At 35.7% G+C, this 15,882-nt stretch overlaps 1 protein-coding gene across 1 annotated transcript in view; it reads left to right on the forward strand.

Moving 5' to 3' along the window:
- The window catches only part of OTOGL (otogelin like), a 160,402-nt gene that overhangs the window by 141,648 nt on the left and 2,872 nt on the right, over positions 1 to 15,882 (forward strand). The window contains exons 49-57 of the mRNA XM_042947249.1: positions 891 to 998; positions 2,786 to 2,887; positions 3,391 to 3,495; positions 3,581 to 3,621; positions 8,336 to 8,399; positions 9,459 to 9,637; positions 10,072 to 10,176; positions 13,435 to 13,554; positions 14,959 to 15,004. Coding sequence (XP_042803183.1) covers positions 891 to 998; positions 2,786 to 2,887; positions 3,391 to 3,495; positions 3,581 to 3,621; positions 8,336 to 8,399; positions 9,459 to 9,637; positions 10,072 to 10,176; positions 13,435 to 13,554; positions 14,959 to 15,004 — 870 coding nt within the window. The remainder of the gene's footprint in view (positions 1 to 890; positions 999 to 2,785; positions 2,888 to 3,390; positions 3,496 to 3,580; positions 3,622 to 8,335; positions 8,400 to 9,458; positions 9,638 to 10,071; positions 10,177 to 13,434; positions 13,555 to 14,958; positions 15,005 to 15,882) is intronic.

Consider the following 15,882-nt stretch of genomic DNA (forward strand, 5'->3'; position numbering starts at 1 on the left):
ATATTATATTAATACATCTATTTAGATAATTAGCTCAATGTAAAAATCTTAATCTTAGCAGAAATATATAGGAAATAGCAGGTGTGATATTGTGATTTATAATAAGAGATATAGATCTGGTCTTCCACCCCCTTCTCACCACAGAGCTCCTAATCCTTGGCTTTTCCAAAGTGAGGAGAACTAGGAAGTGTCTTTTGTTATGTTAATGAGTTAATGATTTCCCCTTGCCAGGGGAATCAATGAGGTGATTGGAGGTTGGAACTTTCAGTCCCACCCCATGATCTCCAAGGAGGGGAAAGGGGCTGGAGGTTTGATGAGATCTTCAATGGCCAAAAATTTAACCAATCAGGTTTATGTAATAAGGTCTCCATAAAAAACCCCAAGGAGGATGAGGTTTAGAGAACTTCCAGGATAGTGAACACAAGGAAATTCGGGGCCTGGTGTGTTCTGAGAGGGCACAAGAACTCCCAACCCTTTCCCTATACCTTGCCCTATGCATATCTTCCATCTGTTTATTCCTGAGTTATTTTCTTTTATAATAAATTGGTGATCTAGTAAGTGCAATGTTTCTCTGAGTTCTGCTAGCTGTTCTAGTAAATTAATCAAACTCAAGGAAGAAGATGTGGGAACCTCTGATTTATAGCCAGTCAGCCAGCAGTATGGGCTATACAAGGTGGGCTTGTAACTAGTGTTTATAGATAGAATTGAGTTGAATTGTAGGACACCCAGCTGGTGTCTGGAGAATTACTTGGTGCTGTATGGGAATCCTCCCCTACCAACCACACACTGAGTTAGCAGGATACAGATACATTCAAAGAGAAGTAAACCATGCTACTTTATCTAATCATTTCACTCTATACAAATTTTCAAATATCTTTGTGTTTTTGCAGAATGTGACCCATTGAAATGCCCCAGTATTTCAATTCCAGAATGCAGAGAAGATCAATTCATGATTCAAGTTCAACAGGAAGAGCCTTGCTGTTTTTCTCCTCTCTGTGGTAAGTGTTCTGTAAGATAACTTTTTGGAACAAAGGGAGGGAAAATCTTTTATTTGATGTGAATTTTATGGGACTCATGGTAACCAATATTCTGCTAATATACTGATAGAAACTCAACTGAATAAGAACATTTGAAAAGAAAATACAGCATTTTAAATGACTCTTGACAATTATTACGGTTAGCTCTATGTTCACGTAACATATATATGGACTCGGGGCGCCTGGGTGGCTCAGTCAGTTGAGCGTCCAACTTCAGCTCAGGTCATGATCTTGTGGTCTGTGAGTTCGAGCCTTGCATCGGGCTCTGTGCTGACAGCTCAGAACCTGGAGTCTGCTTCGGATTCTGTGTCTCCCTCTCTCTCTGCCCCTCCCTTGCTCATGCTCTGTCTCTCTCTCTCTCTGTCAAAAATAAACATTAGTTTTTTTTAAAAAACATATATATGGACTATATATACCAGTCAAAACACGCTCAAGGCAATATAATTAAGTATTTTTTTTCTTTAATAAGGCTAGCACCAATTGTTTTTGGAGAAAAATTTAGCCTTGGCTTTTCTTGAAGAACCAACTAAAATAATGGACTCTGCCAAGCCATTATAGAACCTCTTTAAAATTTCATTTTATATAGGGGCGCCTGGGTGGCTCAGTCAGTTAAGCATCTGACTTTGGCTCAGGTCATGATCTCGTGGTTCATGAGTTCGGGCCCCGCGTCAGGCTCTGTGCTGACAGCTCAGAGCCTGGGGCCTACTATTCTGTGTCTCCTTCTCTCTCTGCCCCCTCCTTGCTCATGCTCTGTCCTCTCTGTCTCTCAAAAATAAATAAACATTAAGCAAATTTTTAAAAAATTCATTTTATATAAAATGTGTGATATATGTGTGAGCATGATGATGCTGGAAGAGAATGGTAGAGATGAAAGGTGTCCAGGAAAAGACTGTCTATGAAGCTATATATTCCATCTGATGAAATGGACATTGAAAACTAAAAAGTTCTCTGTTTTTCATTGCAAGTGGATTATCATATCTAAGACTGGTGATTAACGTAGGCTTCAGATGTACCTATGGAAATCAAAACACATCTCTTTCTACCAGTTAAGTTTCTTTGAGTGCAAGTGGCAAAAGGGATTGATTCCAGCTAGCTTAACACAACCAATTAGTGGAAGGCTTGGGAATCAAGATTTTGTAGGAGCAAGATGAAGCAGACCACGCCCTGGGAAGGAAAGAAATCAGCTATTGTAGGTGGCAGTCACTAATGACTGACTCAGCAACATCCATTTCCTGCCCTGGTGTGTCTCTATTTATGATTCAAATGCCATAGAGAGAGATTCACAGAGGCCTGCTGAGGGTCAGGCACCTTTATGAATAGTCACTCCAAGACTGTGGGTGGGGCATTTCCTCAAGGTCATTCAGAGAATTGTAATCAAAGTTGGGAAAGGGATACTGAACAACCCCAAAGAACACATGCCTACTATATTATCCATCCATCCGTAAACTAGAGTAATCAAGGGTAGTGAATTCAGAAAACTTAAGTAAATAAATCAATGACATTTTGATCCTAGAAAAAAGAAAGTTGCTCCAGAAATCTTAATGCTTTTCTCGCTGTGCTTGGAAAGCATAAAGCAATATACTTAGTATTGTTGTTTTTATGACCAAATAAGGAAATCTGTCTGTTAAAGACTTGTTTTCCCTGTTTCCTATTTTATTGAACATGATGGTTTATATGTGTGTCATAATGTGAATTAATCACTTGTTTTTAGCTCAGCTGTGACTTCTGACCTTTTGTTTTACCTTTAGTTTGTGAATCTTGCACTGAACCTATTCCACTATGTACTGATGGGGAGTTTCTCACTGTGGATCTTAATACTACACATTTCTGTTGTCCTCAGTATTACTGTGGTAAGTATATCTTAACTAATTTAAAATGTTTAGATGTGTCCAATATTTAAGAAGCCTCATGAATCTTAGTTGTGCTGTTATATCACACCTTCATTGAATTCTAGCATATAAAATATATATTAAATGTATGCAATGTTTTTATATATCTAAGAGCTCTTCTTGGATAATATCATTACCTCCCCAAAATAGATTACTATGACTTTTTTCATCATCCTATAAAGACCAGCTTTCCAGGTGATTCCATACCTTCTCCACTTCCTTTCTCTTCTTGCACACCTAGTGTTTCTCAGGGCCCTTCACCTGATGAGCTGGTCCTGGTTATACTCCTGTTTTCATGCATTCCATGCTCACCAATACATGGCCAATGAGTGGTGGGAGAGGTAGCAGTGGGAAGATAGGAATCTGTGCCCTATATCAGCAATGGCTGTGAACTAAATGGTAGCTGGTGAGGACGCGCTTTTACAAGAGGCTAATCTTCATCCACGTCATTTTTTTCTGTTTAGTTTGTGACCCAAATCTTTGTCCTACACCACTACTCAACTGTGCAGAAGATATGAACCTTGTAAAAGAAAATGTATCTGGTCAATGTTGTCCAACATGGCATTGCGGTAACTAATTTTCATACTTCAAAGTTTTATTACAGTACAGTAATGTGTTCTGATCAATATAAATATGTTGATTTTTGCCTTTTAGAATGTAGCTGTGGAAACCTTGTTATGCCAGCTTGTGAAGTGGTAAGAACACACATTTTGATTGAACTGTCATATTATGTAAATTAGTTTAATTCTTGCTTTATCCCCCTTATTTCTGAGTTGTCAGAGTTAATGAAATTATCCTTATTAAATGATACTGAAGTAGATTAAAGTAACATGTGCTGGTATCAGGGAGCAGTGAACCTTTTTTATTTATTTGAGATAAGAAAATGCAATACATTATTTTTTTCATTGGTGACTGAATCTATTAGTCTTATGCCTATTTGACTTCACTGGTCTGAAAATAAAGCAAAACATTGGAAAAAAAGATTACCTCCATATTGAGAGGTGTCCCTAGTGATTCTTCAAGAAATTGTGCCAAAGATGCATCTGTTGTGGAGGAAGAGGGGATATAAACATGTAACTGTACCTTCTTAAGAGTTATATGAACATTTTGTAAATAAGGAAATTGAGGTCCAGAGAGAGTAAATGACTGACTGAGATCTTCAGGACTCAAACCAAGGGTTGTTTTATGTGTGTGTCTTGTGTATTCCTTTATTCTTTCTACTTTGCCATAACTCTTTCATTTCTATTAAAAACTACAGCGAAGACATAAGTTTAAATAACAAAAGCAAGTTGAAACTGCCTTGTTTTTATTCCTGTGTTGGACTTTTTTTAGTCGTACTTCACTTTCCTCATCTGCAATATAAAAGTAATAACAAGCGTCCAGCTCTTGGTTTCAGGTCAGGTCATGATCTCACGATTTGTGAGTTCGAGCCCCACTTTCGGCTCTGCACTGACCGTGTGGAGTCTGCTAGGAATTCTGTCTCTCTCTGTCCCTCCCCCCTGTCTTCGTCCCTTAAAATAAATAAATAAACTTAAAAAAATAAACATAATAACAATACCTATATCAGATGAATGAAATAAGTTAATATATATTAAATATTTAGATAGTACTTGACACATAGAAAGAGCACAATAAGTATTAGCTATAATTATTATTACAAAATTAATACAATATATCATGGAGAACTTTCCAGGGAAGTTCACTATCAAGAAAAATTTGGAAGAAAGTGACAGGTTAGAATAATGGATGAAAGGAATTGAACTATTCCACATAGACGCTAGGATGAACATGAATAAACACACCAAAAGGTGAGGTAAGATACGTAGGCTAAAAGGTAATGATGACTCTTGCCTTGAGAAAAAGCTAACTGGAGGTAGAGCAAGGAACAATGGGAGATGAAGAACTATACAACTTGGTGTATTGAGGTTGGCTTTAAGGATGAGATGGAAGAATGTAGATGTTATTTATTTATTTTTTCTTTGCAGTTCTTCATTCAACTAACATTTGTTGAAAACCACTTTGTGTGGTGATGGGACCAGACACTTGAAATAGCACAGCCCTATTCTGAGGAACTCACTGCACATTTAATATGATAGGAGAGAAAGAGGGTCCTGCACAGGATGGATATTATGATGAAAATTGAGTGTTTGAGTTAATTTTGCTCTTCCTGTGTAGCAGGATAAGGACAGTAAAACATTAGAGGGAAGTAGATCAGCCAGAGACTGTTACAGCCATTCATGAATGAGAACCTTGGGTATAGCAAGATCTGTATAGAGGGACTAGGGAGAGGTTGAATTTAGGAGGATAAAAAATAGGACCCTGGCCCTTTGTAACATGTGTGTAGGGGTGGGTGGGGGGGGGGGGAGGAAAAACGGAGAGAGAGCGAGCGAGAGAGAGAGAGAGCTAGAAACAGAGACACACACATACATGGACACACACAGAGAAATATCTACAAAATCTTTAAGGTTACAAGGCTTGCACATCAAAAGTCCAAGAGTCCTGGGTCCTTGGGTAAACACTGATCACCAAAGAAGCAGCTAAGTAGAGACCCTGTGGTTTCACCTCTACCCAGCCTCATTCAGAGCTCTCCTGCTGGCCTGGAAGAGGTAATAAAGCATCTTGAGACATTTCAATAACTTCAAACACAAGATAAATCTAACCCTCATCCTATGGGATTTTGTGCCTACTGTGTTCTGGGTCTTTTGAAGTGTTTTTGGGGAGAAGCCTGTATGTTTATTCTTTAAACTTGTTCTGGTTGTTACCTTAACTCTGGGCGTGTTGTGTATGCCTGTGTGTATGTACCCCTTTAACACCTGTCTTAGCCTGACCACCAACTCACCAACCACTTTACTGTCCATCCCTCTCTGTCCTGTTTTTTGTTGTTGTTGTTTGTTTGTTTCTTCTTGTGGGTTTCTACCATTCTCCACTTACCTTTTCTCTGTGTTCTTCTCCATCTCCAATATTTAGGCTAGATGCTGGCCTATCTAGCTTTTTTTCCAGCTCAACTTTCAATGTCTGAATATTAATTATGAATCAAAATTTCACATTACTCAATACTCCAAGCATCTGTTGAGTGCCTGCTATTTTATATATTAGCACTGTGCTAGGCACACAGAACATATGCAGTAGCTGCAATATTCTTGAACATCCTACATGAATATATGTAACCACATGCATGATATAGTTTTAACATTCATGATTCTATACAAGCATTGACCTGACCCATTGTTCTTGAGTACCTACTCTGAATAGTTGCTAAACATTTGTTTCAGTGTCTAAGATGGTATATTATTTTAAATCACATCAGCTTATTCACATACACAACAAATGTATCTCAACCTAAAGAGTTTATGGTAGGCCTTTGCAGTATTTCTGTTTTTAAATAGCAACTTTATTGAAATATAGTTCACACACCACACAATTCAGCCATTTAAAGTATATGGTTCCGTGGTTTTTATTATGTTCATAGAATTCTGCCACCATCAACAAAATCAACTTTAGAACAATTTTATTAACCCCCAGAGAAACTCTGCACCTGTCAGCACTCACCCCTTATTTCCTCCAAACTTCCCAGCCCTAGGAATCTGTTCTAGCTCTAAAGATTTTCCTATCTTGAATATTTCATATAAGTGGAATCCTATAATATGTGGTTTTGTGATTCCTTTCACTTAGCATAATGTTTTCAAGGTTCATCTGTGTTGCAGTATGTGTCCACACTTCATTCCTTTTTACTGTTAAATAATATTCCATTGTTTGAATATGTCTAGATGTTTATCCAAATAAAGGTATACAATGGCCAATAGCACATGAAAAGATTCATAAGATCATTAGCTTTCAGTTAAATGAAAATCCGAACTACAGCGAGATATCACTTCACACTCACTAAGAAGACAGATAATAATACATGTTGGCAAGGATGTGGAGAAATTAGAACCTTCATATGATACTGGTGGGAATGTAAAATGATACATCTGTTTTGGAATACACTGTGAAAGACAAAAGGCTATATATATGTGTATGTACATATATATATATATATATATATATATATATATATATATATATATATATATTATATGCCCCAGAAATTCCACTCCTAGGTGTATATCCATGAGAAATGAATACATATGTCCACACAAAAGCTTGTACATGACCATTCATAGCAAGCGCTATTCTCAGGAGCCAAAAAGTGCAAACAGCTTAAGGTGATGTTGTTACTGATTTTAAAGGAGAGGGATGCTTCCTTGGGAGTTAAACACACCAACTTGGAGCCTATGCCATGGGAGAATTTGATTTATTTTTCTAACTCCATGTTTCTAACATTTTATTTCCAATCCCTTTGGAATTGGGTAATAACTAAAAATCATAAAAGACCAAATGAGTTAATGTGTATGAAACTACAGCTTGTAAAGCACTATAGAAGGTAAGATATTATTAGCTTATGGGGAAAAGTACCCTTTATATGTTACTATGAATTTATTAGAGTCATTTTTTACATTACAAATCAAATTAATTTTTTTTACTGACATCACATGAAAATAAAATGCTCTCAGAAAAAGTTGCTCTTTAAAATGCAATTCTTGAAACTTTAAACTTGGTCCTATACTGAGAGGAATAGATACCATTTCTGATAGGATAATGTTTAAGCATTGGTATGGAGGCATTTCATCGACACCTGAAGGTTATACTGCACTTGCTGTGTGTCTGCCCTATGGTAAGTTCTTTACGTGAATTCACCCATTATTTTTTCTAAAAAAACCCTAAGAGGTAGGCAATGTTATTATCCCCATTTTACAGATGAGGGAAGTGAGGAGAAGACCAGCTTAGCAACTTGCCCTAGATCACACAGCTTGTAGGCAGCAGAGCCGAGGTGGGCACAGGACGGCCTTATTCCTGAGTCCATGCATGCTATTCGTCACTCTACCATACTCTTTTGCTCCTGCCTTATATACTATGGCATCCTTGCTCCATGTAAACATCAGGACCTTGGGCCACCTTGATAGAGAAGATCAAGAACATTCGCATCAAGCACAATTTCCAGGATTAGCAAGTATTCTCTTATCTCCAATTGCCCGCTAGAAGCTCAGAACCAAGCAATATTTTCAAGTCAGTAAAGACCATAAAGATCATCTTCTCTACCTTCACTCATTTAATAGATAAAGGAATTAAAATTTGGAGAGATTAAGTGCCGCCATCATCGTGTTTGTTGTGAATTTTTTTCTGTGGGCTGTTAATTAAATGACCACCGGGTTAATCAAAGCCTGTTCACTATCAAATATTTATTAAGCACCTGATATGTGTCTGGCTGTATGGTAGGGAACTTACTAAATTTATACTGTGTATATATCTTTACAGTTGTCATATGAGAAGCTGGGTAAGTCATGTTTAATAATAATATCTTTCTAACAGGGAGAATTTACTGCAGTAGATCAGAACTTTCAGAGTGACTGTGGATGTATACGGTATCTCTGTGGTAACTATGTTTCTTCTCACTACTAAATGCGATGAATACGATTTTTATCTGGTCACTATTAATAAATTAAAAAGTATTTTCTTTGAGTTGTATCACACATTTTAACCCATTTGATTAAGTGTGTGCCAGTTTTTGAGTATAAAAATTCATTATCATTTTTCAGTTGCCTCTTTTGTAATAGCTCTAAATGTTCTGATAGATACCTTAATGGGACAGAACAACAAATATGTTTTGTAGAGGCTTTTCAGAATTGAAAGTTGATTTTATGGTCCTTTTAAATACATGTATTTACTATTTTTACAACATCCACCCAGAAGTGAGATACTTTGATCATTGTTCTATCATTATGCATGCTAACATTGCAAAGCATAGAGTTGGTTTTTCTACAACATAGCAAATCTTCATATTAAGTGTTAATAGCTTAATAGGAAAAAAAGCTTATTCAACAGCTTTAAACTTGCATTTTTATATAAGAGAAGGCTTAAATTCGGTGTTAGCAAGGCACAGAGAGCTTCTGAGCTGTATTTTCATCACTTTCTAGCCTACCTTAATATGCCACTTTTACTTTGTATTAGCTACCTTAATCATCAAGCATAATGTATAGCACTATTTATTTTGCAGCACAACAAAATTGAAAAATTTATCTAAAAATAACCATTAAAAACCATGAAATGTTATATAATCCCACCACGAAAGGCCCTACCACTGTTGATTTGGCTTTTGCCTCATTCTATATCTACTCCATCAAATTGTCATGTTATGTTTCCAGAAGAGAGAACAAACAGCTTGATTATCACTTAGATCTAAAATTCTGGAATCTGCTATAAAGTATAGCTTCTGAAGGCAGTTCAGACAGTAAAGAGTGGGACTAAATGTGCTACATTCATTATTAAGTAAACTCTTGAGTTATTAACAATATATAAAGGGAAAGATCATTATTGGTTTTGAAAAAATTACACATCACAGTGAAAACATAAACTTAAATACAAGTTCCATTGAATGATTAATAAAAAAAATCCTCAAAATAGTACTTTTCCTTGACTGTTTTTCTTTTCTTAGAAAAGGATGAGGTGTGTGTATTTCAAGAAGTATCAGTATTGAATCCTGGCCAGTCTATGATAAAGTATTTGGAAGGGGACTTTTGTTATACAGTGGAGTGTCTGGAAGAAAAAGATAACCATACAGGCTTTCACACTCTGAATTTTACAATGGTGAACTGTTCAAAAGAATGTGACATTGTAAGTATTCTTTGTAAGTCATTCTGGTGAGAGTTAAATTAATAATAAAATGGCAGCTATAGAATTTTAACTGGTGAATATTCCATAAGTTAAAAGTATACACTTGAATAGTTCAGTAATCTAGTAATGTCTAATGTATATAATGCATATTTTCCTTTCCCTGTGTACCATCTTGAGCCTTATTATCTATTTATCTATACAGCTTACTTGACCTGCTTAATGAATCGTGGCTGCTAGATGTAAAGGTTAATATTTACTTCATTTCTAAATCATGAAGTAAATTATTATTTGAAGTGCCTCAAATTCAACCTTTTAAATGCTTACAGGTGTTCTGAGAGAGCATATAGGTATACTGGGAAGCACTTTCAGAGTGGATTCATTAAAACTACTGGTATTGTTGTGTGGCTAACTAAATGTACTGTCATTATATACAGCACCAGGTATATACTCCATCTCCAAGTGATTATGATTGCTGTGGTACCTGCAAAAATGTATCCTGCAAATTTCAAATGGAAAATGGAACATCAGTTATATATGAGGTATGAATTCCTTAGTCCCTAAAATATGTTCCTTGGAGGGTAGCTCTCTGTGCTATTTTCTTAAGATGTTCTTAAGTCCAGTAAGTTTGAAAACTATCAGACACACACACACACACACACACACACACACACACACAACTCTACACACAATAAACACACTCATATGCAGCACATAAGACACAGTTACATTTGTTACATTTTAAAGTTTCTGATAATTCCTGCTGTAAAGGAATATATTTAACTTATTTCTCACAGATATTTTATTATAGATTCTCACTTTTTTTTTTTTTACAGATGTGAGGAATGGGCTTTGAGAATTGCTTTTTTCTAATCTTAGAATAAAGGGGGAAAACATTATTATTTTATTCACTCCTTTAAAATGAAGCATTTTAATGGAAATATGAAACTCAAGGTGTTAGCATGTTATTATTTCAGGTATTGAAGATTTCAATGGGTAAATAAGAAAAAAGATTGAGTATTTGACAATTTTTTTTACAAAGAAGATCTCAGGAGTCAGTAATGCTATATTACACCTTTCCACTAAAAATAATGAAATAATTATTCAGAATTTTCCTGTTATCTCCTAATAACTCCATATATGTTTGCAGACTGACCTATTCCTTCCTTAGACTAGAAAATGGAACTTTCTCATTTTAGTACATCACTCATAACATTTAGTACATTTCTCATAACTTACATTACCTAAAAGTAGTTCACATTTATTGTTGCCATCCTTAGGTTTTTCCATTAATAGTTTAATTACCTAGAGGTCTTACTTCTGGTGTTTTTAATTACATGGGATTACTCACATAGCCCCAAAACAGATTTCTCCAATTCTGTTCATTTTATGAAATAAGATTAACAATTGTCTTGTGCCATAGCCTATGTTTCACAATTATGCACACACTAGTGTTACTGATTTAAATAGTTTTGATATTGTCTGTTTTATCACAGTGACATGTCTATTTTATTTTATTTTATTTTTTTAATTTTTTAACGTTTATTTATTTTTCAGACAGAGAGAGACAGAGCATGAACAGGGGAGGGGCAGAGAGAGAGGGAGACACAGAATCTGAAACAGGCTCCAGGCTCTGAGCTGTCAGCACAGAGCCCGACGCAGGGCTTGAACTCACAGACCGTGAGATCATGACCTGAGCGGAAGTCGGACGCTTAACCGACCGAGCCACCCAGGCGCCCCGACATGTCTATTTTATAATATATTATATTACATTATTATATTATATTGTTTATTTTTGAGAGAGAAAGTGCGTGCCTGCGAGTGGGGTAGGGGCAGAGAGAAAGGGACAGAGACAATCTTAAGCAGGTTCCATGCCCAGCCAGAAGCAGGGCTTCATCTCATGAACCTTGAGATCATGACCTGAGTCAAAATCCAGAGTCAGACTCTTAACCAACTAAGCCACCCAGGCACCCCTATAATATATTATTTTAAGGAAGGAGTTTTGAAAATGGAAGCTTCTAAAGTGATGAAGACATAGGTGTCAGTGAGGGAAAAGGAATCAGAGTGTACTTGAAAAAACAGTAATTTGGGGCTTTTAGTAACAGGGCAACATAAACTCTGTTATCAATAATCCAGGAGCCATCTGTGCATATGACTAGTATTTACAGTGGGTAGCCTGAGATGTAAATAAAAGATTAAATTATGTTCAGAATATTTAAGTTTATTTATTGAGGGGGGCCAGGGGGAGGGGCACACAGAGAATCCCAAGCAGGCTCCACACTGTCAGCGCAGAGCCCAATGCGGGGCTCAAACTCGCAAACTCACAAACTCACAAACTGAGCCACCCAGGCACCCCTGTTAAAATATTTTTTTTGAGAATTCTGGGGTGCATGGGTGGTTCAGTCAGTTGAAATTCCGACTTCAGTTCAGGTCATGATCTCTCAGTCCGTGAGTTCAAGACCCACATCGGGCTCTCTGCTGTCAGTGCAGAGCCCGCTTTGGACCTTCTTTCCCCCTCTCTCTCTGCCCCTTCCCTGCTTGCACTCTCTCTCTCTCAAAAATAAATAAAATCTTAGAATTCAACAAGTAATGCAATCAAGGTAATGTACATCTGGATCGTTAACTCCTGGCTCTTTCAAAGATAAACTTTAGTTATCTAGAAATCTTATTTCTATGGGACAACTAATTTTTTATTTCAGATAAATAAGATAGTACTATTTGAGCTGAATATTAGAATTCTAATTTGAATTTGAATATTTTATTTCCTTTTATACCTGGACTTGTAGATCTTTTCTAGTTGAGGTTCCTAGAAGACCTAAAGATATTTATAAGTTAAAATGGAATCTGGAGAAAAAGAAGTTCATCCAAATTCCTTACTGCACAAGGAAACTGCAAGCCAGAGTTTGGCTAGCATTTTAAAATGTGGGTTGTAAAATAAAATTAGAAATCAACAATTACAGTCCAATAATTATGTTATAATTATGTTCAGCTGATTTTATATCTAAATAAGAATTCTGAAATCAGGAATGAAATAGTTATTATGTTTAAAAATTTGTTAAAAGAATAGGAATGTGTTTTAAAACAACCATAAGGCATATAAAACTAGGGCTATAAATCAATAATCACTGTCCTCCAAAGATTTTTAAATTTTTTGGTGATAAGGGAGTAGAAGGAAGAATAAACAAATCTCAAGAAAGGAGGCGTGTTAACTAATATGGTTTGTTGTTTTATAATTAGTGAGGGAATATTAGAACAAGACCTTTGACATTTGGCCAAATTGGATAATTAATCTTGTAGTAGAAACAGACACTATTTGTTTCTTTTCTCTCTATTGCTTTATTTCACATTTACATCTCAGATCTAGTTTGAAACCAGACACACACACACACACACACACACACACCATATATGTAATTTTAATCCTTTTAGATAAATTTGGGGATATTTCCAGATAGACATTTTATGCCACAAGAAGTTCTCTGCCTCTTGACTTGGATAGGAAATATTCTACTTAAAAATATACCAGATTTGGGGGCACCTGGGTGGTTCAGACAGTTAAGCACCTGACTCTTGATTTTGGCTCAGGTCATGATCTCATAGTTTGTGAGACTAAGCCCCACATTGAGCTCTGTGCTGACAGGATGGAGCCTGCTTGGGATTCTCTCTCTCTCCCTCTCTCTCTGCCCAACCCAGCTCACATACATGCATACTCTCTCTTTCAAAATAAATAAGTGAACATTAAGAAAAGAGAAATACATCACATTTTAATAAGCAAAACAGTAATGTTCTCTTATTTTTAGGAGGGAAGTACCTGGCACTATAATTGTACCACATATGAATGTGTTAAGACTGATGAAGGGACAATGATTCTCAACTACAGTATGGTCTGTCCCCCTTTTAATGAGACTGAATGCAAAATGGTTTGTACTTTTTTATATCTAAAAAAATATAGTATTAAATATAACTTAGAAAATAATATGTTTTCCAAGGTAGTACATACATATGTAGTGGCTTATTTATTTTGGTGTATGTTTTATTTTCATGTAAACATCAAAGCTCTATTCAGTTTGCCATTTTCAGTTATAAATGGCGTTCCAAATAATTCTGATTCTCCCTGAATTAACATTGTGCTATCTCTAGGGTTTTAACATGTAGATCAAATAATTATTGAAAAATCATTTGATCAGCAGACTAGAATCTCTTTCACCATGAATTAATAATCTATTTGAGGTGGGCCAATTTTATTTCTTAAGCACACAGCCAGATTTATGATGTCATTCACTTTTTCATGCATGCTGGCCTAAGTGAAATTTGTCTTAGCTTCTCTGAGCACAGGCCATGGTGGAAGTCGGCACATGTCACAGCATTGCTGATCCTTTAGCTTAGATATCCCAGTTTCTTATTTTCTCAGAGAAGAGTCCATTGGGAAAGTAGATTTTTGGAAGTGATACTTTTTCTTATAAGGCCCTTTGTAGTGTTAATTATTCAGAAGATAACAATCCCTAATGAAAAGTGCGCTCTATTCTATTGTGTAGGCAATATTTTTCTTCAGTGCGGAGAAATAGCATGGTCTTATTGATTTTTTTTTTTAAAGATGTGCTCTTTTAGTGATGGTGGCTAGCTGGCTGGCTAGATAGACATATATAGTGAAGTCACAGGATTTCAGCTCTGGAAAGAATCTTAGGCGTCATCTTATTTCACAGGTTCATTTTTATAGCCAAAATTCTTTTTGCTTAAATTGCAATTAATAAGTTACTAAAAGCAATGAACAACTTACTGTAAGAACTCAAGATGTAATTAATAAAATTTTCTTAATCAGGTAAGAGTCAGTCATCCTGAAGTGGGGTGTTTTTTTTTGAATAATAAATATTAATGAAAGGATACCTCATTTTAACATTTAATTATATTCAGGAACTTAGTCTTGTCTCATAGAATACGTTTGGTTATTTCAAGGAGTTGAAAATATAATGACTTCTATTTAGAGTACCTATAAAACTTTGTTCTGGTAAGTTTTTTTTTTTGTGTGTGTGTGTGGCATTTAAAATGTGTTATAAGAAATAAATAAATAAAGTATTCTTTTAAGTAAGTTAATCTTTTTGCACTTTTTTCATATTACTAGTAAAAAAATAATCAAAATTGAAACAAAAATATTTGCTCCTAGTTTCAACAACAAATTCTTATTAGAAATAGTTATATTTCTATCATTTTCTTATAAAGGCTTTGTGATATTTAGTAAAAATACTGAGAGTTAGTTTTCTATGTCTAGTCTAGGAGGAAATGAACAAACACTGTGAGTTTTGACTTTATTCCTTCTCTCTTCCTAGAATGAAGGGATTGTAAAGCTTTATAATGAAGGCTGTTGCAAGATCTGTAAGTGAGGACATATTACATGCATTAATTTGATAGATTAGTTTTAATTCCTCATGGTGACTTTGATTTTTTTCATAAAATTCAGATCCTATAATGCAAGGAGAGAAGCACATTTTATAATGTTATTACTTAAATGTCATGTGGTTAATTATTTTGTCAGTCTTCTGGAGTATGAATAAAATATTTTTAATTTAGATTAATTTTAATTTAAATATTAGAAATTTCTTCACTGTTGCATTTCCCAAAAGGTATTGCATGGGATTTTCCTAGATTTTACGTTTAAGAGGTGTCTGTGGTATCAACTTTGCTTGGAACATAAAGTTAAGTAGGTTATGATGAGAATGGTATTGTGACTTCAGTAAGGACCTTGGATTCTATAACCCCATGTTAATTATTAAACAAGTAAGTACTTTATGTTATCTGAGGGCAGACAGTGGAAATTCTATGCTACTGACCACAATACTACCATCTATTACCTACACTGTCAACACTATTATGCCCACTGCAGAGTGTATTGCAACTAGTTTTCACAACAGTTCTGGGAGGTTAGGTGGGAAGGTTGGTATGGTTTCCCCTATGGATAAGGAAATGAAGGTTCAGAAAAGTTGATGGCTCCAATCAGTAATGGATTTAGGCCTGTCCGATGCCTGGGTCTAGTACCTTTCAATTCTGCCAAGTCAGAATAATACCAAGCTACCTCAGTTTCTCCCATCTGACATGTAAGGACTTGTGAAATAGTTTCTGCCTTGGTATCACAGAATTCTTGTCTTCAGTCTTTGCTTCTGGGTGACTGGGCTATCTTGGAGAGACTGGATGTTGGATACTATTGCAGGTGCTGTGTAATAGCAAAGTGTGTTGCAATAGTCTTTAAGGAATGA

This window comes from Panthera leo, chromosome B4, assembly GCF_018350215.1.
Source record: "Panthera leo isolate Ple1 chromosome B4, P.leo_Ple1_pat1.1, whole genome shotgun sequence".
Taxonomy (NCBI): Eukaryota; Metazoa; Chordata; class Mammalia; order Carnivora; family Felidae; genus Panthera; species Panthera leo.